The sequence below is a fragment of the Halichoerus grypus genome, chromosome 14, assembly GCF_964656455.1.
Source record: "Halichoerus grypus chromosome 14, mHalGry1.hap1.1, whole genome shotgun sequence".
Lineage (NCBI taxonomy): Eukaryota > Metazoa > Chordata > Mammalia > Carnivora > Phocidae > Halichoerus > Halichoerus grypus.
In genome coordinates this window covers 73,320,273-73,346,760 of record NC_135725.1, presented here as the reverse complement: position 1 = coordinate 73,346,760, position 26,488 = coordinate 73,320,273, and the positions used below count along the sequence as shown (strand labels likewise).

Genomic DNA, 26,488 nt, shown 5'->3' with positions numbered 1-26,488 from the left:
CGGGTGTATGATTTATAGATACTATCTCCCGTTTTGTGGATTGCTGTTTTGCTCTGTATCTGATAGTGTCTTTTGAGCAGAAAAGTTTTACATTTTGATGAAGTAGAATTTACCTGTTTTTTCTTTTTGTTTCCTGTGCTTTAAGGTAATTATTATTTTTTAAAGATCTTATTTATTCATTCATTCATTCATTCATTCATGTATGAATGAATGAGAGAGGGAGTCCAAAGCAGACTCCCCACTGACCCATTGAGTGCAGAGCCCCATGCGGGACTTGAGCCACAATCAAGAGTCGGACGCTCAACTGACTCAGCCACCCAGGCACCCATAGGGTATTTATTATTGATCACTCTTTGTGATAAATACAAGGGAGGACCATTTGGCTATTAAGGACACTCATAGATAGTATTTGATAATAGCAAATTCTTAACCAGCATAGGGAATACTTACCTTTTTATTTTTAGAAGTAGAAGGACAGATTTCTGGCTTAGGAAGATCCAAATTTAAGTTGGGATGTCAGGGGAAAACAAAGTGCATTGTAGTAACCCTGGCCAGGAACCTTTGTGGTGGTGGAATAGAGGAAGTATTTTAAGAGCATTGGTAGCCAGGGATCTGTCAGGAAATCATCCCCACACTCTGTGTATTCCCCTTTTCCAAAGACACTTCAGAGAGGCCTTCTTTGACCATTCTTGCGCCTTCCCAACTTGCATTCCAATTCACTCTCATGCCTTTTCCTTTTATTTTTATTCATAACACTTTTTTATGATGAGACATTATGTTGTTTATTTATGGTCTATCCTTTCTCAGGGCAGAGACTCTTGTTATTCACCGCTGATTTCCCAGGGCTTAGAACAGTGCTCTATGAATATTGAATGAATTAATAGAGCAGCCTCTAGAGGAACATTTTGAGTTTCTCTGCCTATAAAAATCTCGAGAAATAGATGCTGATTCTCAAGGTGAAATAGTTGATCCATAGGACTCTTCCACTTTATTTGTACGCTTTGTAACACCATTATCTCATAACACTAATTAATTCCTATTGTAGTATCATGTTTTTAGTACTGTGCCATTTATGACAGACTGTAAAATAGGTTAAATACTTGAGTGCCTGTTGTCAGAACTGTGTCAGGCACTGTTTTAAGCCATGCATGGTTGTAAGTCATTTTTGTACCAACAGTTTTTTTGTTTGTTTAAGATTTTATTTATTTATTTGTCAGAGAGAGCGAGTGGGCACAACAGGGGGAGCGGCAGGCAGAGGGAGAGGGAGACTCCCCGCTGAGCAAGGAGCCCGATGCGGGGCTCCATCCCAGGACCCTGCGATCTTGACCCAAGCCGAAGGCAGATGCTTAACCAACTGAGCCACCCAGGAGTCCCTGTCCCAACAGTTTTAATAGAGGAGATTATTTTCATTTAAAAATGGAATTCATGAATCGAGTTGTACTTATAAAGGTACATTAGCCAACTTTTTCCTTAGATTTAACCTGATTTCCTTAGATTTAACCTAATATGAACTTTTTCCAGATATTTTCCAAATTTGGCACAGTCTTGAAGATTATCACCTTTACAAAGAATAATCAGTTTCAAGCCTTGCTTCAGTATGCTGACCCAGTGAATGCACATTATGCCAAAATGGTAATTATGATCTTTTTTCATTTTTCATTTGTTAATCAGTCACTTCAGTGATACCAAAGAATGCCATCATGTCTTCTCCCTTGTTGCAGTTCATTATGTTTTTAATTATAGTATACATAATATAAAATTTACTGTTTTTAAATGCACTGTTCCATATGCTTTTTAAAATAATAAGCTAAAAATTACTTTCTTCATATGAAATGGTTTCAGATCATTTATCACTTCTCAGATCCCTGGCTCTCATTTCTGTCATATTTAAAGTCTAGAGTGGAGCACAGTATTCCTGATAAAATCTGACTAATAAAGTAGAATTACCTTTGTCTTTGTGTCTTCATTTTCTTCTATTAAATTAGCCCAAAGATTGGTTGATTTCACTATTTTTGTAACCATATTTACTATTGAATTTTGTTGAGCTCTGAATTAGTGAAGATACTACATTTTAGGAAGTTTGCTGCTATTGGTTTATATTGTCTTTTTTTTTTTTTAAGTACACGAGTGCTTGACTTTTGACAAGATATAAAATTTCATATTCAATTTGGTTATGTTTGACCCATGTCCTACTGAGATCTATTCCTAACCCTAATTCTGTCTTGTATCAGTATCTGAATTATTTCTAATTTCTTTTCAAAGATAGGGACTAAGGTTTTTAGTAGTTTTATGTACACTGTCTACCTCTTGATTAGGAATATAGACTTTATATTTGCTGGTACCCTTTGCCTGTATATATTATTTTATACCATTATGATGTACTCATCAGTAACTGTTATTAAAAGTGTTTTTTGTATATTTGCATTTTCTTATGTGTTTTGGTTTCTGATTTCTGTTTTTACAAATTTGAGCATTTGTGGAAGTCAAGTGGCTACAAATACCCCTTTGATAAATTTTCATTATTGTGAAGGGAGGGATTGCTGATCTTTGGTCTTGTATCAGAACTGACTGCAAAATTTCCCTCAGATTATTATTCCAACTATTATAAAATAAATTTACAAGAGGAAAAAACAAGAGATAGAAACTTCAGATGTTGTGGTTCTGACAGATTCCCTTTACAAAGGCTTTATTTCATCTTAACCTATATAAAGTATATTAAAAATTAAGATGAAATATAAAATCACATCATCTTTAAACATTTGTTGTGGACAAAATAATCATAATGGTAGCTAGTACGATGCTCAATAATGTATGATATTTTCCCAAGCTTTTACATTTCTCTTCTTTCATTTGATCTTACCACAGGCAAGATAGGGATTATTATAATGTTGTGAAAAACTGAGATTTTCTTTTTCTTTCTCTCACGTTCACATAGTGAATGACAGAGGTAAAAGTAAACACAGGTCTTTGGCTTTTAGTCCATTGCTCTCTGCTTTACACTTGATTGCCACTCTGTGTCAAAGTGGAGACTACTTGATTTATCAGTGTTGTTGTCTTACAAAACATCAGTCCCTTTCTACATGCTTTAGGCTCTGGATGGCCAGAATATCTATAATGCATGCTGCACTCTGCGTATTGACTTCTCCAAGCTCACCAGCCTTAATGTGAAATATAATAATGACAAAAGCAGAGACTTCACTCGTTTAGACCTTCCTACTGGTGATGGACAGCCATCCCTTGAACCCCCTATGGCTGCTGCTTTTGGTGAGTAGTTCCATTTTGGGTACAAAGCAAGTTTTCTGAAGTTACAAGTTTATTAATCCATGTGTATCATCCTTTTTCTTCTTAGATTCTCTCAGAATTTCTAAAGGAAAGAAAAAAGTCTTGGAACAGATTCTGTCCATTAATTAAATCTTAATATTAGTAGATTCTATTAGTTGGCAAAACAAATGAATATCTAAAATTGAGTTAAAAATTTATTTTCTAGCATTAATCTTACACATTCTTTTATAAGCCATACAACCATTTGCTTCAAATTAATAGTCTTACATATTAACATTGCTTTGAATGTGTTGATTTATAGCCACAGAATATTGATGTACGTGCTCTTGAGAGAAATACTTATTTCAAGTAGTGGTATTTTAAAACAAGGGCCTAAATTAGTGCCCTTTATGTAAATGGCATAATTCCATAGAAATCCTCTTCTACTCAAAGAGGAGGATTTATTTTATTTTGTTTGGTTTTTTAAATATCTAAACTCCTGTCTACCTTAAATTTGTGTGAAGTTGCATTTTTTCATTAATAAAAATACAGCCTTCTGAATTGTCTCTGCAAATACTGCTTTGAAGAGCTTTTTTCTTTTATTTAAAATTAGTTATCAGTAGATTTATACTTTTAAAACAAAAAAGGAAGAAGCAGTGGATGGCTCAGTTGGATATATCATTAGGTTAATGTATGATACTTTTTGGTTTTGCAACCCTCAAAAGTGTGGTTTATTATCTAGATAAAGTATTACATTTTATTACCCATTGTGATTGGTTTCCCTTTCCCAAATGACACCATGAAATATTGCTCATTGAGACCTTAAGTGGTATTTAGTCCATCTTTATTTTATAGGTGAGAAAAAGGAATCTTTTGCCGAATGTCCAGAATTTTCTGGAAAAAGTTTGTAACTTTATTTTCAAGTAAAAACTTTTTGTTAATTTATAACTGGAAAAGCCAGGTGACTAGTTCAGTTCATGTTCCTGCATTGTTAAAGTTTTTGTCTTGGTCTAACCAGATTTTTGTGTCATAATATTTGTTACCAGCCTTTACTTAGCATGTCCGATTTGGCAGAGCCCAAAGGTCTTTGTAATCACAATTTCAGTAATACATGATAGTAATTGAGGCTGTCACATTCAAGTTTACCAAAACATGGCTATCAAATGCAGAACTGGACTTATTCCAGTAATTGAATATATACTGTTGATGTAATTAATGTCATACACTATGGGAGGAGGAGGTTTTAAAATATGTTCAAGAATTTTGGTTTCTGAATATAAAATATCAGAATATTAACATCCTTTTTTATTATTTTAATCTCGTTGCAAAGTAATGTCTACATCTTGAGATAACTCATTCATCAACAGAGAATAATAATACTTTTTTGAGTATTATGTGAATGTTTACTCTGCTTATCACTAATACTTGACATGGTTCACTATTCCCTTCTTTTTTTCTCTTGGCTTCTGCAGTACCACTCTCCTGACTTTTTCCTACCTCACTATCTGTTTTTGTTTTTTTTTTAAAGGTTCTTTACATCTCCTAGGGTTAAGTCGTAAGCACTCTGTCCGTTTTTAGTGATATACATTATACCATTAGAAAAGCTTCTAAAATATGCAAATATATTTCTTAACACCCATGTAGTTATCACCCAGGTTAAGAAATAATATATTTATACATCCTGAAGAAGCGCTCTTTGTATGTTCCCTCCCTCCCTGCCCCGAGATGATCAGTCTAAAGTGATGGTAATCATTCTTTTGCTTTTCTGCTTTTTCCTTGTGTTTTTCTTACCACGCATTATGCAGCCTTAAGTGCTAATTTAAACATTTTTTCTTCCTTTATTTAGAATTTTATGTAAATGGCATCATGCTCTTCATCTTTTGTGACTTGTGATTCATCCATATTTATATATGTGGCTGTTGCTTATTCATTCTCAGTACTGTCAAGTGTATAGATACCCATTGTATGAATATATCACAGTTTGTTTATCCATTCCTCTGTTGATAGACATTTGGGTTGTTTTAGCTTGAGGCTATTATGGACAATGATGCTATGAGATTTTCTTGATCACCCATGAGGTTGAACATGTTTTTATTTATAGGCCATTCTCCCTTACGAATTTTCTCTAACTTTGTTGCCATTTTTTTGTGTTTGGTTTCTTGTCTTTTCTTTTCTTTTTGTGGAAATTTTTTTTTTTTTTAAGATTTTATTTATTTATTTGACAGAGAGACACAGTGAGAGAGAGAACACAAGCAGGGGGAGCAGGAGTGGGAGAAGCATGCTTCTTGCCAAGCAGGGAGCCTGATGTGGGGCTCGATCCCAGGACCCTGGGATCATGACCTGAGCCGAGGGCAGATGCTTAACGACTGAGCCACCCAGGTGCCCCAATTTTTTTTTTTTTTTAGATTTTATTTATTTATTTGACAGAGAGAGACACAGCGAGAGAGGGAACACAAGCAGGGGCGTGGGAGAGGGAGAAGCAGGCTTCCCGCTGAGCAGGAAGCCCAATGTGGGCCTTGATCCCAGGACCCCATGATTATGACCTGAGCCGAAGGCAGACGCTTAACAACTGAGCCACCCAGGTGCCCGGGAATTTTTAAATATATATCCTACCTACTAGTCCTTTGTTAGTTACATGTGTTGCAAATAGTTTCTTCCATTTTTTGGCTTACTGGTTTATTCTTGTCATGGTATTTTTATTTAGTCATATTTGTTTGCCATTTCCTTTATATTTGTGTTTTTTATGTCTTGCTTAAGAAATCCTTTGTTGCCAACCATAAGAAATTCTTAATCATAGGAAACAAACGGAGGGTTGCTGGAGGGGAGCAGGGTAGGGGGATGGGGTAACTGGCTGATGGACATTAAAGAGGGCACGTGATGTAATGAGCACTGAGTGTTATATAAGACTGATGAATTACTGACCTCTGCCTCTGAAACCAATAATACATTACATGTTAATTAAAAAATAATAAGTTTTTTTTTTAAAGTTGAAGTTAGTACGTTAGGAACAAGAAAGGTTATAAAAAGGGATAGACACCTACGTATTATTTAATATGCCAAATCACTGCTGAATTCAGAGAAAGGTCTATACATTAAACAAAATCATTAGCTGTTAGCATAGGCCATTGAGCTACAAAGCCAAGGAAAATGTATTTAGTTTAGAAGCCAGAGTTTAGTACCACTGCTTGATAGGGGTTGGGAAGCTGTTACAAATTACCAAGAAACCCACTTTTGCAGATGACCTGAAAAAAATGTGGATTTTTTCCCCCAAAAGGATCTAGGTCTGCTTTTAGTAACCTTGAAAACTGTGTTTGGAACTGAATTAATGAATTCAGTTCAAGACTGAATGAATGAGGGGCGCCTGGGTGGCTCAGTCATTAAGCGCTCCCTTCGGCTCAGGTCATGATCCCAGGGTCTTGGGATCGAGCCCCGCATCGGGCTCCCTGCTCCGCGGGAAGCCTGCTTCTCCCTCTCCCACTCCCCCTGCTTGTGTTCCCTCTCTCGCTGTGTCTCTCTCTGTCAAAAAATAAATAAAATTTATTAAAAAAAAAAAAAAGACTGAATGAATGAATCAGTGACTAAAACCAAGTTTTTTTTTCTTTATCATTATTTTCATTGTTCAGTAGACACAGATTAATGAACTGTAGCTTCATCATTTAACTGGCTGTGTGACTTTGAGCAAGTTGTGGAACCTCTTGGATATCCCAGTTTCTACATTGGTATAATAAAGAAATGTATCTCCTGGGGCGCCTGGGTGGCTCAATCGTTAAGCGCCTGCCTTCGGCTCAGGTCGTGATGCCAGGGTCCTGGGGTCAAGCCCCGCGTTGGGCTCCCTGCTCGGCAGAGAGCCTGCTTCTCCCGCTGCCTGCCGCTCCCCCTGCTTGTGCTCTCGCTTTCTCTCTCTAGTGCTCTCTCTCTCTCAAATAAACAAAATCTTAAAAAAAAAAAAAAATGTGTCTCCAAAAAAAAAGAAGAAAAAGAAATCCTTTGTTACCCTGACAGAGATATATACTTATAAAGTTTATAGTATTTTAGTAATTCTATTTTGAAATAATTTAAGTTGCAAGAATAGTACAAAGAATTCCCTTATAACCAGAATTATCCAGATTCCTCAATTCACATCATCTCACATTTACTTCATTATCTCTCTGATTATATTGAGGGGGTGGGTAGTTATTTTTTCTTTTTCCCCTGAATATTGGAGAGTAAGTTGCAGGCACGATGCCTCTTTACAAAAACTCAGTGTATATTTTCTAAGAACAAGGATGTTCTTACCTAAACACAGTTCAGTTAATCAAAATCAGGAAATTAGCATTCGTACAATACCATTATCTAATCCATAGACCTTTTAAAAATTTCACCTATTGCAAAAGTGGTAATGTTCTTTATAAGAGAATGTTTTCTGGTAAAGATCCAAACCAGTATCAGGTTAATTTATTTGGCATGTCTCTTTAGAGTCCTTTAATTTGGAACATTTCCTCATTCTTTGTCCTTTGTGATCTTTGCATTTGTGAAGATTTCAGGTTGGGTATTTCAGAATGTCTCTCAATTTGAGTGTCTGGTGTTTTAGCTTAAACAGTGTTGCCTTTTTGTCAGTTGATAAATCAGGAGACACATGATGTCAGTGTATCCATTTCCTGGTGATACTAACTTTGATCACTTAATTAAGGTGGTTTCTGCCAAGTTTCTTCCCAGTACAATTACTGTTTTTCTCTGTTATTAATTTATAGGGTGATACATTGAGACTATATAAATAGACTATTCTTCATCACTTTTCACTCTTTAATTTTATCATCCATTGCCAAAATTTGTTGTTAAACTGTGATGGCTACCTTATTGGAGATTTGTTAATGCCGTCCTTCCTTCGACACTTATTAGCTGGGATTTTATTAAAAGGACTTTTTTCTTATCACCACTTCCTTCCGTCCTTCATTCATTCATTCATTTTGAATAAATTTAATACATAACACTGTGTGAATTTAAGGTGTATAACAAGCTACTTTGATACATTTATATATTGTAACGATTGGTGATGTAGTGATGTATATATTATATGACATAATTATAGTATAATAATGTCTATATTCGTTATACTGTGCATTAGGTGTATATGGCTTATTTAGTACTTATTTGTTTTTTCATGTCAGTATGGTCTTAGAGATTCTTACTTTATTCTATAGGTTTTGTACTATTATTTTTCATTTTATGTTCAACCTTCCCAGGTTTGGCTAGCAGGAGCCCTTTCACACTGGCTTTTGTTGCCTTTGACATATCCCTATCATCATTTGAACACTTCCTGACTCTCTGGCTGAAGATATTTCAGATCTTCTTTAACTTCCCTGTTTAGTGCTGCAATTGGCTGACTTCAGTGAGTCCTAGTTCCTTTTAGTGGGAAATGGTATTTTGAAATCAATATCCAGGCATTAGATGAGCTCATTGTTAATAGGAGCATCATTGCTTCTAGGCATTTTGAATGAACATTACTGGGATATGTGTGTATGTGTATTTCATAAATATATTTCTCTGTGTGTGCTTCATAAGCGTATGTCACCATGTGGTTAAAAACCCACAAATTTTAACTAATACCTCCAATTCCAACCCAGCACCCTTTTCATACTATTGTCTCCCTACTTCAAGAATGAGATATCTAGTTTCGATTAGTCTCACCGTGTTTACTTATTTGCTCAATCCTGTAATACACAAAGAATGGCTTCAGAGTTGTTAACACATACTAATTAACTTCAGCTGAATATTTGCTTAAATAGTTTCCTGGGCCTTGTTCATGGGTCTGTTTATTATTCTTTCCTTTGTCGTCACCACAGGGCTCAATATCTGATAGAGTAAATCTCTTCACCTTATTCCTCAAGAGTATCTTGGTAGTTCTTGATCATCGTTACCTATGAATTTTAGAATGAGCTTGTCAAGTCCTCAAAAAAAAAAGCTATTGGGGTTTCCATTGGATTACATTGACTTTATAAATCACTTAGAAGATAATTGACATCTTTAAAGTAGAGTCCTCCAGTCTTTGAACATTGTACATCCCTCCATTTTTTTTGAATGTTCATTAATGTCTTTCCAGAGAATTTGGTGACTTTTCTCCATAAATGTTTCCACGCTTTGTTAGATTTATTCCTCAGAATCATACTTCTTAGATTTCTAATTCTAGACCTACTATTTATAATCTGTGTGACTTTGGGCAAATTGCTTAACTGCTCTCCACTTTTGTTTCTTCATATGTGAAATGAGCATAATAACAGTACTCAAATGGTAGGCTTGTGATAAATATTAAATGTGCTAATGTACATAAAGAGTTTAGAATGGTGCCTGGAATAAATGCAGTGTAAGTTTCAGTGATCATTGTTACTTCACTGTTGCTAATATAGAAATGCAGTCTTGTTGTTTCTTGATTTTATATTTAGCAACCTTGATAAAAACATATTCCTTATTTCTTTTTCTAAGTTCTTATTTTCTTTTTCCCTACATTAGGAAGATGCACTGAACTTCTAAAATTTATATAGAAATGGAAAAGGAAGCTATCTAGAATAGTCAAAGTAATTTAAAAGAATCTTTTTAAGTGCAAGACTTAATGTAAAGCTGCAGAAATCAAGCTAGTTTGGTAGTATAAAAAGGATAGTTAATATAGATTTACATTAATGGAGCAGAATACAGAGTGTAGAAATAGACCCATACATATCTAATTTGCTGATTTTTCAACAAGTAAAATTCCATAGGGAAAGAAAATCTTTAAACATGTTTTTGGACAAGTAAATATTCATATTAGAAAAAATAAGCATTTTTTCCATATCTTGTACAATTTGTCAAGACAAATTGACTTGAAGTGGATCTTTAGACCTATAATGTAAGATTTAAACCTGTACAACTTCTACAAGAAAAAATAGGAAAAAATCTTTGCAACTTGGGATAGACAAAGGTTTCTTAGAACACAAAAAACACAAACCAAAAAAGGAAATAATTTATGTATTGTTTATCAAACATTAGAAGTTTCAGTGCTTGTGGTATATTCAAAGTGCTGAATAGGAAAAACCTGGAGCAAAGAATACTCTACCTGGCAAAGCTATCATTCAGAATAGGAGAGAAAGTTTCCCAGACAAACAAAAACTAAAGGATTCATGACCACTAAACCAGTCCTGCATGAAATATTAAAGGGGACTCTTTGAGTGGAAAGGAAAGACCAAAAGTGACGGTATAAAGGTAGGAAACACAAAAGCAGTAAAAATGAATATTTCTGTAAAAAATCAGTCAAGGAAATCACACATATAAAAGGATGTAATATAATAACATATATTTAAAACATAGGGAGGAGAACTTGACCAATTGTCAACTTAATATATACTGCTATGCAGGAGAGGTTGTATACAAACCTAATGGTAACAGTATATAAAAAACCACTAATTGGGGCGCCTGGGTGGCTCAGTCGGTTAAGCGACTGCCTTCAGCTCAGGTTATGATCCCAGGGTCCTGGGATCAAGCCCCACATCGGGCTCGCTGCTCAGCGGGGAGCCTGCTTCTCCCTCTGCCTGCCGCTCCCCCTGATTGTGCTCTCTCTCTCTCTGACAAATAAAATCTTTAAAAAATAAAATAAAAATAAAAAAACCACTAATAAACATGCAAAGAATAAAGAGAAAGAAATCCAAATATATCACTAAAGAAAATGAGCAAAACATGAAAGAGAAGAACAAAGGATCAGAGAAAATCTTCAGAAACATCCACAAAACAAGTAATAAAATGGCAATAAACACAGATCAATAATTACTTTGAATGTAAATGGAGTAAATGCTCCAATCACAACACATATGGATTTAAAAACAATGGATTTAAAAACAAGACCTATCTATATACTGCCTACAGGAGACTCATTTTATACCTAAGCACACGTGCAGATTGAAAGTAAAGGGAAGGAGAAACATCTTTCATGCAAATGGTTGTCAAAAGAAAGCCAGAGTAGCAATACTTATATCACACAAAATAGACTTTAAAACAAAGACTATAACAAGAGACAAAAAAAGGATGCTAGAAAATTTTAAAGGGGACAGTCCAACAAGAAGATACAAAAATTTTAAATATTTATGCACCCAGCATAGAGGCACCCAAATACATAAAATAATAACAAACATAAAGGAACTAATCGATAGTAATAGAATAATAGTAGGGGACTTTAACACCCCACTTACACCAATAGACCAATCATCTAAACAGAGAACAAGGAAATATAGTGGGTTTGTAGAACACAGTGAAACAGATGACTTTAACAGATATATTCAGAATATTCCATCCTGAAGCAGCAGAATGCACATTCTTTTCGGGTGCACATGGAACATTCTCCAGGATAGACCACATACTAGCCCACAAAACAACAAATTCAAGATCTAAATCATACCTCACATGTGGTATGATTGTGCACATACCTACAATGCTACGAAACAAGAAGTCAACCACAAGAAAAAATCTGGAAAGATCATAAATACATGGAGGTTAAATAACATGCTAGTAAACAATGAATGGGTCAACCAGGAAATAAATTTTTAAAAGTACATGGAAACATGATAATGAAAACACAGCAGTCCAAAACCTCTGAGATGCAGCCAAAGTGGTTCTAAGAGGGAAGTAATGCAGGCCTACCTTAGGAAGCAAGAAAATTTTCATATAAATGACCTAAGCTTACACCTAAAGGAGCTAGAAAAGGATAACAAACAAAACCTAAAACCAGCAGAAGGAAGGAAATAATGAAGATGAGGGCAGAAAAAATGATACAGAAACTAAAAAAGTAGAACAGATCAATGAAACCAGGAGCTGGTTCTTTGAAAAAAAATCAATAAAATTAATAAACCTCTAGCCAGACTTGTCAAGAAAAAAAGAGAAAGGACTCAAGATCACAAATGAGAGAGAAGAAATAACCAACACCAAAGAAATACAATTATAGGAGAATATTATGAAAAACTATATGCCAACAAATTGGACAACCTAGAAGAAATGGATAAATGCCTAGAAACATAAAATGTCAAAACAGAAACAGGAACAAATAGGAAATTTGAGCAGACTGATAACCAGCCAAGGAACTGAATCAGTAATCAAAAAACTCGCAACAAACAAAATTCCAAGACCAGAAGGCTTCATAGGTAATTTCTACCAAACATTTAAAAAAGAGTTAATACCTGTTTTTCTCAAACTATTCCAAAAAATAGAAGAGGAAGGAAAACCTGTATATTCATTTTATGAGACCAACATCATTCTGATACCAAAACCAGATAAAGACACCACTAAAAAAGAGATCTACAGGGCAATATCCGTGATGAACATGGATGCAAAAATCCTCAGTAAAATACTAGGGGCACCTGGGTAGCTCAGCTGGTTAAGTGTCCAACTCTTGACTTCAGCTCAGGTCATGATCTCAGACTTGTGAGATCAAGCCTCGCATCAGGCTCCTTGGTCAGCATGGAGTCTGCTTGGGATCCTCTGCCCCTCCTACTTGTGCACATTCGTGTGCGCACGCACACGCTCTCGCTCTCTCTCTCAAATAATAAAATAAATAAGTCTTTTTAAAAAAATCCTCAGTAGGGGCACCTGGGTGGCCCAGTAGGTTAAGTGTCTGCTTAATTATTACCTGAAAGTAATATTACACTGTATGTTAACTAACTGGAATTAAAATAGAAACTTAAAAGTTTCAGTGCTTGAAAGATCAAGAAAATCAAAAGCAGGTTATAGACTTGAAGAAAAACCTTTTCAACACATATATCAAATTAGATCAAGTTATATGAAGACCACTTATAGCTCAATAATAATAAACTAAGAAAAAGTGCGCAGAAGATTTGAAGAAATACTTTACAAAAGATGGTGTATGAAGGACAAGCACGTGAAAAGATGCTCAAAATCTCTAGTCATCAGGGAAATGGAAATTAAAATCACTATAAGACTGCATGCCCATTAGAATAGCTACATTTTACAAAGTTTACTGTACTGAGGATGTGGACCGTCTTTCACTGCGTACTGTGTAAAATTTAGCAATGACACTTTGGAAAAGAGTTGGGCAGTTTCTTTAAAACTTAAATGTGAGCCTACACTGTGACCCAGTCATTCTTCCTGATCATTTGCCCAAAGTTCATGTCCACACAGATATTTGTGCAGAAATGTTCATAGCAATTTTATTTATAATGACTGAAATCTAGAAATACTCTATTATAGGTGAATGGATAAAGTATAGTTTATCCACATGATGAAATACTATTTAAATACAGAGGAATAAATCAGTAAGGAAAATAGGATTATTTTGAATGAGGGAAGCCAACAAAACATTTTTCTGAATGAAAGAAACCAGATTTTTAAAAGACCATCTATAGTATGATTCTGTTTATGTGTAATTCTGAAAAATGCAAATTAATCTGTAGTGACAGAAAGCAGATCAATGGTTGCCTGGGGACAGGGTTTGGAGAGAGATGGATTGCAAAGGGACACAAGGAAATTTTTGAAATGATGAAATGTTATCTAGGTTGTGATGATAGTTTCACATGTTTTAAATATATGTCAAAACTTAAAGACCCCACTGAAAAGGAGAATTACAGACCAATATCCGTGATGAACATGGATGCAGAAATTCTTACCAAGATACTAGTAATAAGATCCAACAGTACATTAAAAGGATTATTGACCACGACCAAATGGGATTTATTCCTGGGCCACAAGGCTGGTTCAACATCCGCAAACTAATCAATGTTATACACCACATTAATAAAGGAAAGGACAGGGGTGCCTGGGTGGCTCAGTCGTTAAGCGTCTGCCTTCGGCTGAGGTCATGATCCCAGGGTCCTGGGATTGCGCCCCGCATCAGGCTCCCTGCTCAGTGGGAAGCCTGCTTCTCCCTCTCCCACTCACCCTGCTTGTGTTCCTCTCTTGCTGTGTCTCTCTCTGTCAAATTAATAAATAAAATCTTTTTAAAAAAATAAAAAAAATAAAGGAAAGGACAAGAACCATATGATCCTCTCAATAGATGCAGAAAAAGCATTTGACAAAATAGAGCATGTTTCTTGATAAAAACTCTCTGTGCCATGTAGGGATAGAGGGAACATACCTCAATATCATAAAAGCCATATATGAAAAACCCACAGCAAATATCATACTCAGTGGGGAAGAACGGAGAGCTTTTCCACTAAGGTCAGGAAGAGGACAGGGATGTCCATTCTCACCACTGTTGTTCAACTTGGTAGTGGAAGTCCTGGCCTCAGCAGTCAGACAACAAAAAGAAAAGCATCCAAATGGCAAGAAGAAATCAAACTTTTACTCTTCACAGATGACATAATACTCTAGAAAATCCAGAAGACGCCACACACAAAAAAATGCCTAGAACTGATACAGGAATTCAGCAAAGTCACAGGATAGAAAATGAACGCACAGAAGTCAGTTGCATTTCTATACACTAACAATGAAGCAGAAGGAGGAGAAGTAAAGGAATTGATCCCATTTACAATTGCACGAAATACCATAAGATACCTAGGAATAAACCTAACCAAAGAGGCAAAGGACTGTACTCAGAAAACTATAGAATACTCATGAAAGAAACTGAGGAAGATACAAAGAAAAGGAAAAACATTCCATGCTCACAGATTGGAAGAACAGATATTGTTAAAATGTCTATGCTACCCAAAGCAATCTACACATTAAATGTAATCCCTATCAAAATACCATCAACATTTTTCACAGAGCTGGAACAAACAACCCTAAAGTTTGTATGGAACCAGAAAAGATCCCGAATAGTCAAAGAAATGTTGACAGAGAAAACCAAAGCTGGAGGCTTCACAATCCCAGACTTAAAGCTCTATTATAGAGCTGTGATCATCGAGACAGTATGGTACTGGCACAAAAACAGACATATGGATCAATGGCACAGAATAGAGAACCCAGAAATGGCCCCTCAACTTTATGGTCAACTAATCTTCGACAAAGCAGGAAAGAACATCCAGTGGAAAAAAGACAGTCTTTTCAACAGATGATGTTGGGAAAATTGGACAGCCACATGCAGAAGAATGAAACTGTGCCATTTTCTTACAACATATACAAAAAAAAGACTCAAAATGGATGAAAAACCTAAATGTGAGACAGGAATCCATCAAAATCCTAGAGAAGAACACAGACAGCAACCTCTGTGACCTCAGCCGCAGCAACTTCTTGCTAGACACAACTTCAAAGGCAAGGGAAGCAAGGGTAAAAATGAACTATCGGGACTTCATCAAGATAAAAAGCTTTTGCACAGCAAAGGAAACAGTCAACAAAACCAAAAGACAACCGATAGAATGGGAGAAGATATTTGCAAATGACGTATCAGATAAAGGGCTAGTATTCAAAATCTATAAAGAACTTACCAAACTCAACACCTAAAAAACAAAAAATCCAATCAAGAAATGGGCAGAAGTCATGAACATTTCTCCAAAGAAGACATACAAATGGCTATCAGACACATGAAAAAATGCTCCACATCACTCAGCCATCAGGGAAATACAAATAAAAAACCACAGCGAGATACCACCTCATACCAGTCAGAATGGCTAAAATTAACAAATCAGGAAACAATAGATGTTGGGAGAGGATGAGGAGAAAGGGGAACCCTCTTACACTATTGGTGGGAATGCAAACTGGTGCAGCCACTCTGGAAAACAGTATGGAGGTTTCTTAGAAAGTTAAAAATAGAACTACCCTACCACCAGCAGTTGCACTACGAGGTATTTATCCAAAAGATACAAACAGTGATTCGAAGGGGCACATGCACCCCAATTTTTATAGCAGCAGTGTCCGCAATAGCCAAACTCTGGAAAGAGCCCAGATGTCCATCGACAGATGAATAGATAAAGAAAAGGTGGGATATATACACAATGGAATATTACTCAGCCATCAAAAAGAATGAAATCTTTGCATTTGCAACGACGTGGATGGAACTAGAGAGTATTATGCTAAGCGAAATAAGTCAAAGAAAGACAAATACCATAGGATTTTACTCATGTGTGGAATTTAGGAAACAATACAGAAAAGGGCACCTGGGTGGCTCAGTTGGTTAAGCATCTGCCTTCAGCTCAGGTCATGATCTCAGGGTCCTAGGCCCAAGCCCTGCCTCGGACTCCCTGCTCAGCGGGGAGTCTGCTTTTCCCCTCCCTCTGCTCCACCCCCCACTTGTGTGCTGACTCTCTCTCTCTCAAATAAATAAATCTTTAAAAATTAAAAGAAACAAAATAAAACAGATGAACTTAGGGGAGGGGAAAAAATAAGATAAAAACAGAGAGGGAGGCAAGCCATAAGAGACCCTTAACTATAGGAAACAAACTGAGGGTTGCTAGAGCGGGGGAAGGGGTTGGGGAGATGGTGTAATTGGGTGACAGGCATTAAGGAGGGCACTTGATGTAATGAGCACTGGGTATTATATGCAACTGATGAATCACTAAATTCTGCCCCTGAAACTAATAATACAGTATATGTTAACTAAATTGAATTTAAATAAAATTTTAAAAATAAATATGTCAAAACTTCACAAAACAACTTTTATGTATGTACAATTTATTTGGGTGTAAATTAGAAAAGTGAGTCCTATCAATTTCAGTCTAATGCTGACTGAAAGTCCTCTACAATTTCCTGTTTCTTTCAGAGTAAATGCTCACATCCTTACTTTGGATTACAAGGCCTTATACGATCCACCCCAGCTTTACTTTTTGAATATCTTCTTTGATGCCCACCCCCCCTTGCTCTCTTTCTGCTTACCAAACTGACAGTCTCTCCAGTATACAAAACATGTTAAGTATGTTCCTACCTCCGGATTATCCAGTGTGTATTTCCCTCTGCCTGGAGTACTTTTCTTTCAGATATCCTCTATTTTCTTCATGCTGCCTTTGACCTACCCTGACCAGCCCTCCCTCAGTACTCCTGATTTTTCCTGTTCTATTTTCTATAGTATTTGTCACCTTCTTACCTACAGTTATTTACTGTATTTATTGTTTATTTTGTTTTCATCACTAGAATTAAGCTTCAGCAGGGTAGATATTTTGTCTTCTATTTAGCTTACAATAGGCATTCATGAATATTTGTTAAATTAGGGGCGCCTGGGTGGCTCAGTTGGTTAAGCATCCAACCCTTGGTTTCAGCTCAGGTCATGATTGTGGATCGAGCTCTGCACTCAGTGGAGAGTCTGTTTCTCTCTCTCTCTCTCTCTCTTCCCCCTTCCACTCACCCCACTTGCGCTGTCTCTCTTATTAAAATAAACAAATCTTTTTTAAAAATATTTGTTAAATTAATGTTTGTTTATTATGCTGTTTTTCCTGCTGTTTTTGAAGTTTAATACTGTTTTGTATTTTCATCTAGGATTTTTTTTTAAGATTTTATTTATTTGAGAGAATTAGTGGGGGGTGGGGGGGAGACACAGACTCCCCACTAAGCAGGGAGCCGGATGCAGAGCTCAATCCCAGGACCCTGGGATCACACCTAAGCCGAAGGCAGACGCTCAACCGACTGAGCCACCCAGGTGCCCTTCATCTAGGATTTTTAACTTTCATACTTACTTTATTAAAATCTAAAGTTAACTGATACTGTCCCCTTTCCTTACATAATATAAGAACTTTAGGGCACTGTAACTCCTTTTACTCTCTTTTACCTTCTCCTAACTCATGATATTATTGTTATGTTTCAAAATTTTTATTTTAATCTGACAATTTGTTAGTATTGTTTTATGTAATAAATGTTCACTTAGATCAAGCCATACATGACTGTAGACTTTTTATTTCCTTCTTACAACTCAGATATGCCGGGGCGCCTGGGTGGCTCAGTAGTTTAGCATCTGCCTTTGGCTCAGGTCATGATCCCAGGGTCCTGGGATTGAGCCCCACATCGGGCTCCCTGCTCAGCGGGAAGCCTGATCTCCCTCTCCCACTCCCCCTGCTTGTGTTCCCTCTCTCACTGTGTCTCTCTCTGTCAAATAAATAAATAAAATCTTTAAAAACAAAAAACAACTCAGATATGCCATCTGGGTTCACTTACCTTCTGCCTAAAGGATATCCTTTAGTATTCACTTAGGGAAGTCCATGGTAGCATATTTGAAGTTTTCATTTGTTCAAAAATGTTTTTATTTTGTTGTCAGTTTTATTTTATTTTACTTTATTTTTTAAAGTTTATTTTTTAGTAATCTCTACAGCCAATGTGGGGTTCAAACTCACAACCCTGAGATCAAGAATCACATGCTCTCCTGAGTGAGCCAGCCAGGCACCCCTGCTGTCAGCTTTAAAAGATATTTTTCCTACCATAGAGTTCTAGATATTTCTAGATATAAAATATATATCTAGGTATATTTATTGTTCTTTTCATTCAGTGTATTAAATCATTTGATGATGTCTGGTTTTCATTTTTCTCTTAGAAAGTCAGCTGAATCAACCTAACTGCTGCTAGATATTTTCTTCATCTTTGATGTCTTGTAGTTTCAGTGTAAAGTGTCTGTTTAAGGATTTATTCACTCTGATTGGAGCTTCCTTGGGCTTCTTGATTTGATGGATTGTTGCCTTTTATTGGTTCTAGACATTGTCTTTTCATGTAGTTCCCCTTCTCACTGTTTCTTTTCTTACTTTGTAGAACTTTGATTTGACCTGTTATACCCTCTTAACTCTGTTCTGAGTGTCAAATTTTTTTTCATACTTACTATTTCTTTACCTCTCTAAGATGCATTCTGAATAATTCCTTAGGGCCTAACTTTGATTTCACAAATGGTCTCTAATCTGTTATTAATCTAATCTGTTGTTAAATTTGGCCAGTAATTTAGAGTGTAATAATTGTTTTTCATTTCTAGAAATTTTATTTTGTTCTTTTTTTTTAAGTGTCTTCCTGCCCTACAGATATTTTTTGGCATATCTTTTATTTCTTCAGCTGTACTATTTAAAATCTTCATCTGAGGGGCGCCTGGGTGGCTTAGTTGTTAAGCGTCTGCCTTTAGCTCAGGTCATGGTCCCAGGGTCCTGGGATCGAGCCCCACATCGGGCTCCCTGCTCAGCGGGAAGCCTGCTTCTCCCTCTCCCACTCCCCCTACTTGTGTTCCCTCTCTCGCTGTGTCTCTCTCTGTCAAATAAATAAATAAAATCTTTAAAAATAATAATAAAATAAAATCTTCATCTGATAATTCCTATGTCTGAAATCATAGCATTGTGATTTGTATCTCTATTAGATTTTTTCTTTTCTCTTTCTTTCTTTCTTTCTTTCTTTCTTTCAATGAGGTATTCATTTTACTTAGAGAATTAATTACATGAGTTTTTTGAGGCTTGGGATCGTGGTATGCTCCTCTAGGGAGAATTTGTCTGAAACATTAAAGGCTCTGTGTTTGGGACCATTTCAGTCTAAATCCACAACTTTATTAATTTTATTTTGGACTCCTAAGAAATACAAATTTGAGCTGCAAATTGGCAGAGCTTGCTTTTGGTTAGAACTTTTCAGAAACTTTTTTGTCCCTTCTTTGCTGGACACAAAGGCGCCTTTTCTTGCAGTCTTCTCTGAGGGTGAGATGGGTAGGTTATTTAGGCATACACTTTTAGATCAATGCCCTAAAGGTCACCTATTGACTTTCTTCCTTGGGCCAATCCTTGAATTTGCATCTTGTCTACTACCCGACGAGGCTGGCAAAACCAAAGCTTAGTTTTTGGGGGTTAGGTTTTTGACCTGGTTATTCTTTATCATCTTGTCAGCTCTTTGATTTTTTTTTTAAAGATCTTTTTACTCTTTCATCAGGCATTTTCTGCATTAAGGTTGGTCTATATTATTTCATCTGCCACTGTATTCACATTTTAAAAAAACACTGTGGTTGTGCTTTTTTTTGGTAGTACACACTCTTCATAGTATTTTAAATGGCTCTGTAGGTTGGATAGTGACTCATGAGTTATTTAATCATTCTCCAATTTGGACATTAAGCTATTTTCTTTAGGGTTTTGCTATTATAAATATTACTGATAAAATGATTTCATTGGTAAAAATGTTAACAATTTTTATTGCCTTAATTTCTGTTGTGGTGGTACATTTTCCAAATGTAAAATATCCTTGGTCATTCAGATCTTGAGCCTTTTTCATAAAGGTTTGTATAATATTTTCATAAAGATATTAACTCATTGTCTTTAAAGGTTACTTCGCTAAAATGCTTCTGTTTCTGCTTGAGGAGTATATATTAATGGAAACTATCAATGATTCTTTTGTCAAATTTTAACAAATGTTCTTATTCATCATATTTTATTTGGAAGAAATTACTTAAAATTTATCCCTGTTAATTGTTTGCCAATTTTTTTATTCATTGCTATTTAGCGTTCTGTAGTACTTACTTCAATTTTTTTCATTATTTTTCTAAAACCTTCTACTAGTCTTCTGCCTCACAACCTCGCAATCCCCCCGTAGCCATCTCTATTAGTTTTTTTGTGTTTTAAAAATAGCTTCTTGGGGCGCCTCGGTGGCTCGGTCGGTTAGGCCTCTGCCTTCAGCTCAGAGCATGATCTCAGGGTCCTGGGATAGAGTCCCGCGTTGGGCTCCCTGCTAAGCAGGGAGCCTGCTTCTCCCTCTGCCTCTCTCTTTCTCGCTCTCTGTCAAATGAATAAATAAAATCTTTAAAAAAAAAAAAAGATAACTTCTTGCCCCCCCGCCCATCTCAGTGGTTTACAGCAATTAACATTTATTTCGTTCACACTGCTGACATTTATGCAGCTGTGAATCCGTTCTTGCAGCAGCCTTTCACATGTATTGCACGTGTATCCAGGGCTCAGGCTGAAAGTGTCACCCCATTTGAGAAGTGACATTCTTGCGGCAGAGAGTAAAAAAGGAGAGCTGATGTAAACCCATAGTGCCTCTTGAAGCTTCTGTATAGAGAGGTGGTATATGTCGTATCTGTTTGTGTACTCATATGATTAAGTGCAGTGGGAATTGCATAAAAGTGTATGGCACTGGGGGCGCCTGGGTGGCTCAGTCGGGTAGGCATCCAGCTCTTGATTTCGACTTAGGTCATAATCTCAGGGCAGTGAGCTCCACGCTGTGGGTGTAGCCTGCTTAGGATTCTCTCTCCCTCTCTCTTTCTCTTTAAAAAAAAAAGTGTACCGCAAGTCATAGTACTAGCCAGAGTATATTATGGAAGGGACAAGTAAATACTTGTCAACAGTAATACAATCTGCTATATCTCTCATGTTTAACTTTCTGGCGCAAATTTTTGTAATTACTCATATCCATATTGAAGTTTCTTTGTGAAGTCTTCCTTTATGCCTTAAATATAGTTATTTCTGTTTTAAAAATGAATCATTTTATCTGTGATCTTGAACATACTTGAATGTAAGTTTATCAGGGACAGATTCTTGTCTGCTTTGTTCAGTGCTTCCTCAGCACTAGAAAAATGCTAGACTCACAATGTGTTTTCAGTAAATGTTATGTTTCCCTTCTTATTTCATCACTTATTCTGTCACTTATCTCATTTTTTCTATCTTCATTCACTGGCAGTTCTCCTTGCTAGCTCTATTCCTGATGTCTCTTAATGACTATATATTTTCTTTAATTATTTTAATAAATCACAACTATGTATTTAACAAATTCTGTTAACTTTTTAATGAAGAGAATAAACTTTTTGAGCTTTTAACTCCTCTGGAGAATATAGCCTACATATTTCTTCCCATAAAATGCTTATCACCCTCTCATTAAAAAGAGAAAAACAGGGCGCCTGGGTGGCTCAGTCGTTGAGCATCTGCTTCCGGCTCAGGTCATGATCCCAGAGTCCTGGGATCGAGCCCCGCTTCGGGCTCCCTGCTCAGCAAGGAGCGTGCTTCTCCCTCTCCCACTCCCCCTGCTTGTGTTTCCTTTCTCGCTGTGTCTCTCTCTGTCAAATTAAATAAATAAAATATTTTTAAAAAGAGAGAGAGAAAAACAACCCTCCCCTTTACTCTTAAAATCTGCTCTAAAATTTAAATCACTATTGCTCTAAAATTTCTTTACTTTTTGCATTTCTCATTCTCTTTGACTTCTATTGAGCCTGTGCCCCCTTAAACGCTATTCCTCTAGATCCTGAGGAGTTATAATTCACTGTTCTGTTTTTTCTTTCTAAGGCTGTTCTCTTTTCTTAGAATGTTCTTCCTTCCTCTACCTCTTAAGTGTAGTAATACTCCCAGGTTCTATTTTTAACTCTCCATTTTTTTGTCTTCTATTGTATGTGTGTGTTTATTTTTTAGAGAGGGTACATGCGTGAGAGGGAGGAGGGGAGCAGGGAGGAGGAGCAGAGGGAGAGGGCGAGAGAGAATCTCAAGTATCCACGTCCAGCGTGTGGGGCTGGATCTCATGACCCTGAGATCTTGACCTGAGCTGAAATCACGAGTCGGACCCTTAACTGACTGAACCACCCAGGCGCCCTGTCTTGTCATTTTTAGTGGAACTCTCATTCATACAGTTTTCACATTTGTTTCTACATAGATGATTTACAACTCTGTGTCTTAAAACTAGTTTTTCTGAGTTTGCCTTATTTCCACTTGTGTCTTACCATCACCTCAACCTTGACATGTCCAAAACCAAATTGTTTCCTACTAGTATTGATTCCTCCCCTTGGAACTAACTCCTGTTTTTGTTGCTGGTGCATAGTCACCAGGCTTCTGAAAGGAAAGGGAAGAATACCAGCATTTGTTTAGCATCTGGGATACACTAAGCACTGTGCCTTTCGATTACATAATGTCTAGCTCAGGTTTTATCTCCTGATAAACCTCCAAACAATCACGGTGGATCCTCTGTGATCCCTTCTTAGACCACTTACAGTACATTTGTGTTTAAACCACTAGATCCTCGGGTGCCTGGGTGGCTCAGTCGGTTAAGCGTCTGCCTTCAGCTCGGGTCATGATCTCAGGGTCCTGGGATCGAGCCCCACATCGGGCTCCCTGCTCCGCGGGAAGCCTGCTTCTCCCTCTCCCACTCACCCTGCTTGTGTTCCCTCTCTCGCTGTGTCTCTCTGTGTCACATAAATAAATAAAATCTTTAAAAAAAACAAACAAACAAAAAAAACCACTAGATCCTCAGTATATGAATCTCCTATAATTCATACTTTTAGTTGGTAAGGCTTTCAAAAACAAAGATTTTTTTTTTTTTGAAGAAAAAGATTTTTTTTTTTTTTTTTTACTATTTTTTTCACAATGTCTTATTTGTTTCAGGGGTACAGGTCTGTGATTCATCAGTCTTACACAATTCACAGCGCTCACCATAGCACATACCCTCCCCGACGTCCATCACCCAGGAACCCCATCCCTCCCACCCCCTCTACTCCAGCAACCCTCAGTTTGTTTCATATTTCTTTTCATCAAAACAGTACTCCCTAGGTACAGTACATTTTAATAAGTATTTGACAGTTTCCACAGAGAAACAGTGCTCTCAATAAGGGCATGAATCTCAACCTCAGTAACAAAACTAAATAAATGAAAATGAAATAACTGATAACACAAAGCTAAGTAACAGCTAAGCTGGACTCTTGAACCTTGCACCCAGTTGAAAGGGGTTAGCATCTAGAAGGGGCAGGGGCTCTTTACTTATACATTAAGGATCACCTGTTCACCTGTTGAAAAAATCTTAACTCCGTAACAGTATCTCTTTATCAATAATATACCATCATAAAGCTTTTTTTATATTGCTTTGATAACCATATTTATAGAGGTAGAATTATTTACTTTAGCTTCTCTTCCCCATTAGGTGCACCAGGTATAATTTCTTCACCCTATGCAGGGGCTGCTGGATTTGCCCCAGCCATTGGATTTCATCAAGCTACAGGTGATTTTTTTTTAAAGTTGAATTTGAAATGGTTTTATAATGATGTGTATGTTCTAGGAACTTATCAAGATGAAAAATAGCACCATACTTGAAGGATTTACAATAAAAGCATTATGTATATCAACCATAGAAGTGGCTCATTGTATGATGCACAGCTTCCTTGTCTTTACGAATAATTCCCTGTGGTTCCATTCTCAACCCCCAAGTTCTAGTATATATTCTGCATCATTTATACTGTTGGTATAGATTACTATAGGTTGAATGTATTAATTAACCTCACGTTTGCCTTTTAGATTCTTGTATAAAATGTATGAACTGCTTCTTTGCTGACAAGCTTATCAGTTGCATGTTGGACAGACCTGTGTCTCACTTACATTTGTGTTCTTAATGCCTTTGATGGCATTCAGTACATACTATGCAGTCAATAAATACTTGAATTATTTTTTTTAAGATTTTATTCATTTCTTTGAGAGAGGGAGAGAGAGAAAAAGAGCATGACCGGGGGAAGGGGCAGAGGGAGAGGGGGACACAGACTCTGCACTGAACAGGGAACACGATGCGGGGCTCAATCCCAGGACCCCAAGACCACGACCTGAGCCAAAGGCAGACACCCAATAGACTGAGCGACCTAGGTACCCCGGTAAATACTTGAATTAATAAATATTTACTATGCAACATATTTGTAAATCCTTTCTTATGTCACTGAAGGGTTCAGAGGATTGCCATAGAGTATACATGCTGCTTATTTTAAGGGATATATATTTTTTAGCTAATAGAGTTAATTAAGAGATAGCAGTTGGTTAATATTTTGATAATGACTTTCTCACTTTTCCAAATAGTAAGCAGAATGAATTTGATCATAACTTAAGGAAAAGAAAAAAATTTCTTTATGGTTTTCTCTCCAGTGCCTAAAGAAAACACTGAGGTTGGTGATTAGAAGAGTGATGCAGTGTTAATCCTGGTGTACATATTACATTTCCAGTTTCCAGCTGATTAATGAATATAACTCTACTTTAAATTGCAACATAGCTGCTTTCTGTCACTAATTTTTATATTTCTATCCTTCCAATTTTGGGAATTTTAAGTATTCTCTCTTTGATGGAGAGGGTGACGTTTGACTAAAAGGGAAAGAGTAATAAGGTTGACGTTTAAGTTTTATGTTTTTGGTGGTTTTAAGACATCTTAATGTATGTTTAATTAAATGAATATTCTACTTATTCCATTAAAATGAAGGCATTATACATTATTTTTATTTATTTGAAGCTCCCCAAAGTTTAATTGATAAACATTTGGAAGTAGTGATATAGGGTTTCCTTCATTTTAGATAGTTCTTTTTGACACACACTATGTATAAATCAGTATAGATGTTAAAAAAGAAAAAATACATAAAGGGGACTCCTGAGTTGATAAGACTTAAGCTTTAGTAGGGGGATAGATACACACACATATGTACATATATACATATGTACTTCACACCCTATGGCGTAGCCAGGTTGTACTGTTGGTAATATATAATAAACCTACAGAAGTTACTCAGAAGTTGCAGAGTTGGATTGGAGAGGCATGGGAAGAGGCCATGTGAAGGACCACTGAATATAGATTTCATGGAAAAGTATCCAGCCTGAGAAAGTGGTCTGCAGAGTTTTAAAACTCAGCAAGATGATTGTAGTAAGGACCTTATTAGATTGTCAAGCAGAATAGTCTGAATGTAAACTATATTGCAGCTTAATTATTTGATTTGTGGCAAAATGGCCAGACCCTGTAATAAGGAATTTTGAGCTTAAAGAATCAATAAATAACATAAGGAACTTGTTCATTTTACATAAACTAGAGATTTTACTTTAGTTAAGCTGAGAACACAAATAGTGGGACTTTCTGAAAAAGTGTGCTATTTTAGCATAGTGTGTAGTATCAGTATTCCAGTATTATAGAATTTGAAATAATTCTGGAATATCTGAGGGAATAGAAAGCTCTGAAAATTCTTGCTACAGAAGAATATTGAACTCTATAAATCAGTTGTTGGTGGTTATAATATTTATATAGCACTTTATAAAGTTATAAAATGCTTTTCTTATGTAGAATGTTATGTATTCTGCATGCCTGTTTTAGGTATACAATTCAGTAATTTTTGGTAAATTTACAGAGTTGTGCTGCCATTGCCACAGTCCATTTGTAGAACATGTAATACTTCCTAGTCATAAGTATGACTTCTGCTGAGGGCTTTTTTTTTTTTAATATATCTGATTTTATGGTAGAAACCAAATGAAAAATTATATCTACCATAAGGGATGGTATCTAGGGATGTGCTAGAATATATCTCTTTCAAGAAACGGAATACTTACAGTTGATATACCCTCCAAAAGCCTCATGGCTTTAAGACCAGTGAATTCTGTTGCTCTGCAAAACGTTGTGTTACAAATAATAGAGTACTGCAATTGCTGGG

The 26,488-nt window shown here is 36.3% G+C and overlaps 1 protein-coding gene across 13 annotated transcripts in view; it reads left to right on the top strand.

Annotated features, from left to right (window-relative positions):
- The window catches only part of PTBP3 (polypyrimidine tract binding protein 3), a 127,535-nt gene that overhangs the window by 84,398 nt on the left and 16,649 nt on the right, over window positions 1–26,488 (top strand). For all 13 annotated transcript variants that reach the window (XM_078061600.1, XM_078061599.1, XM_036090934.2 and 10 more), the window contains 3 exons: window positions 1,522–1,632; window positions 3,090–3,264; window positions 23,968–24,045. In XM_078061600.1, the coding sequence (XP_077917726.1) occupies window positions 1,522–1,632; window positions 3,090–3,264; window positions 23,968–24,045 (364 nt within the window). The remainder of the gene's footprint in view (window positions 1–1,521; window positions 1,633–3,089; window positions 3,265–23,967; window positions 24,046–26,488) is intronic.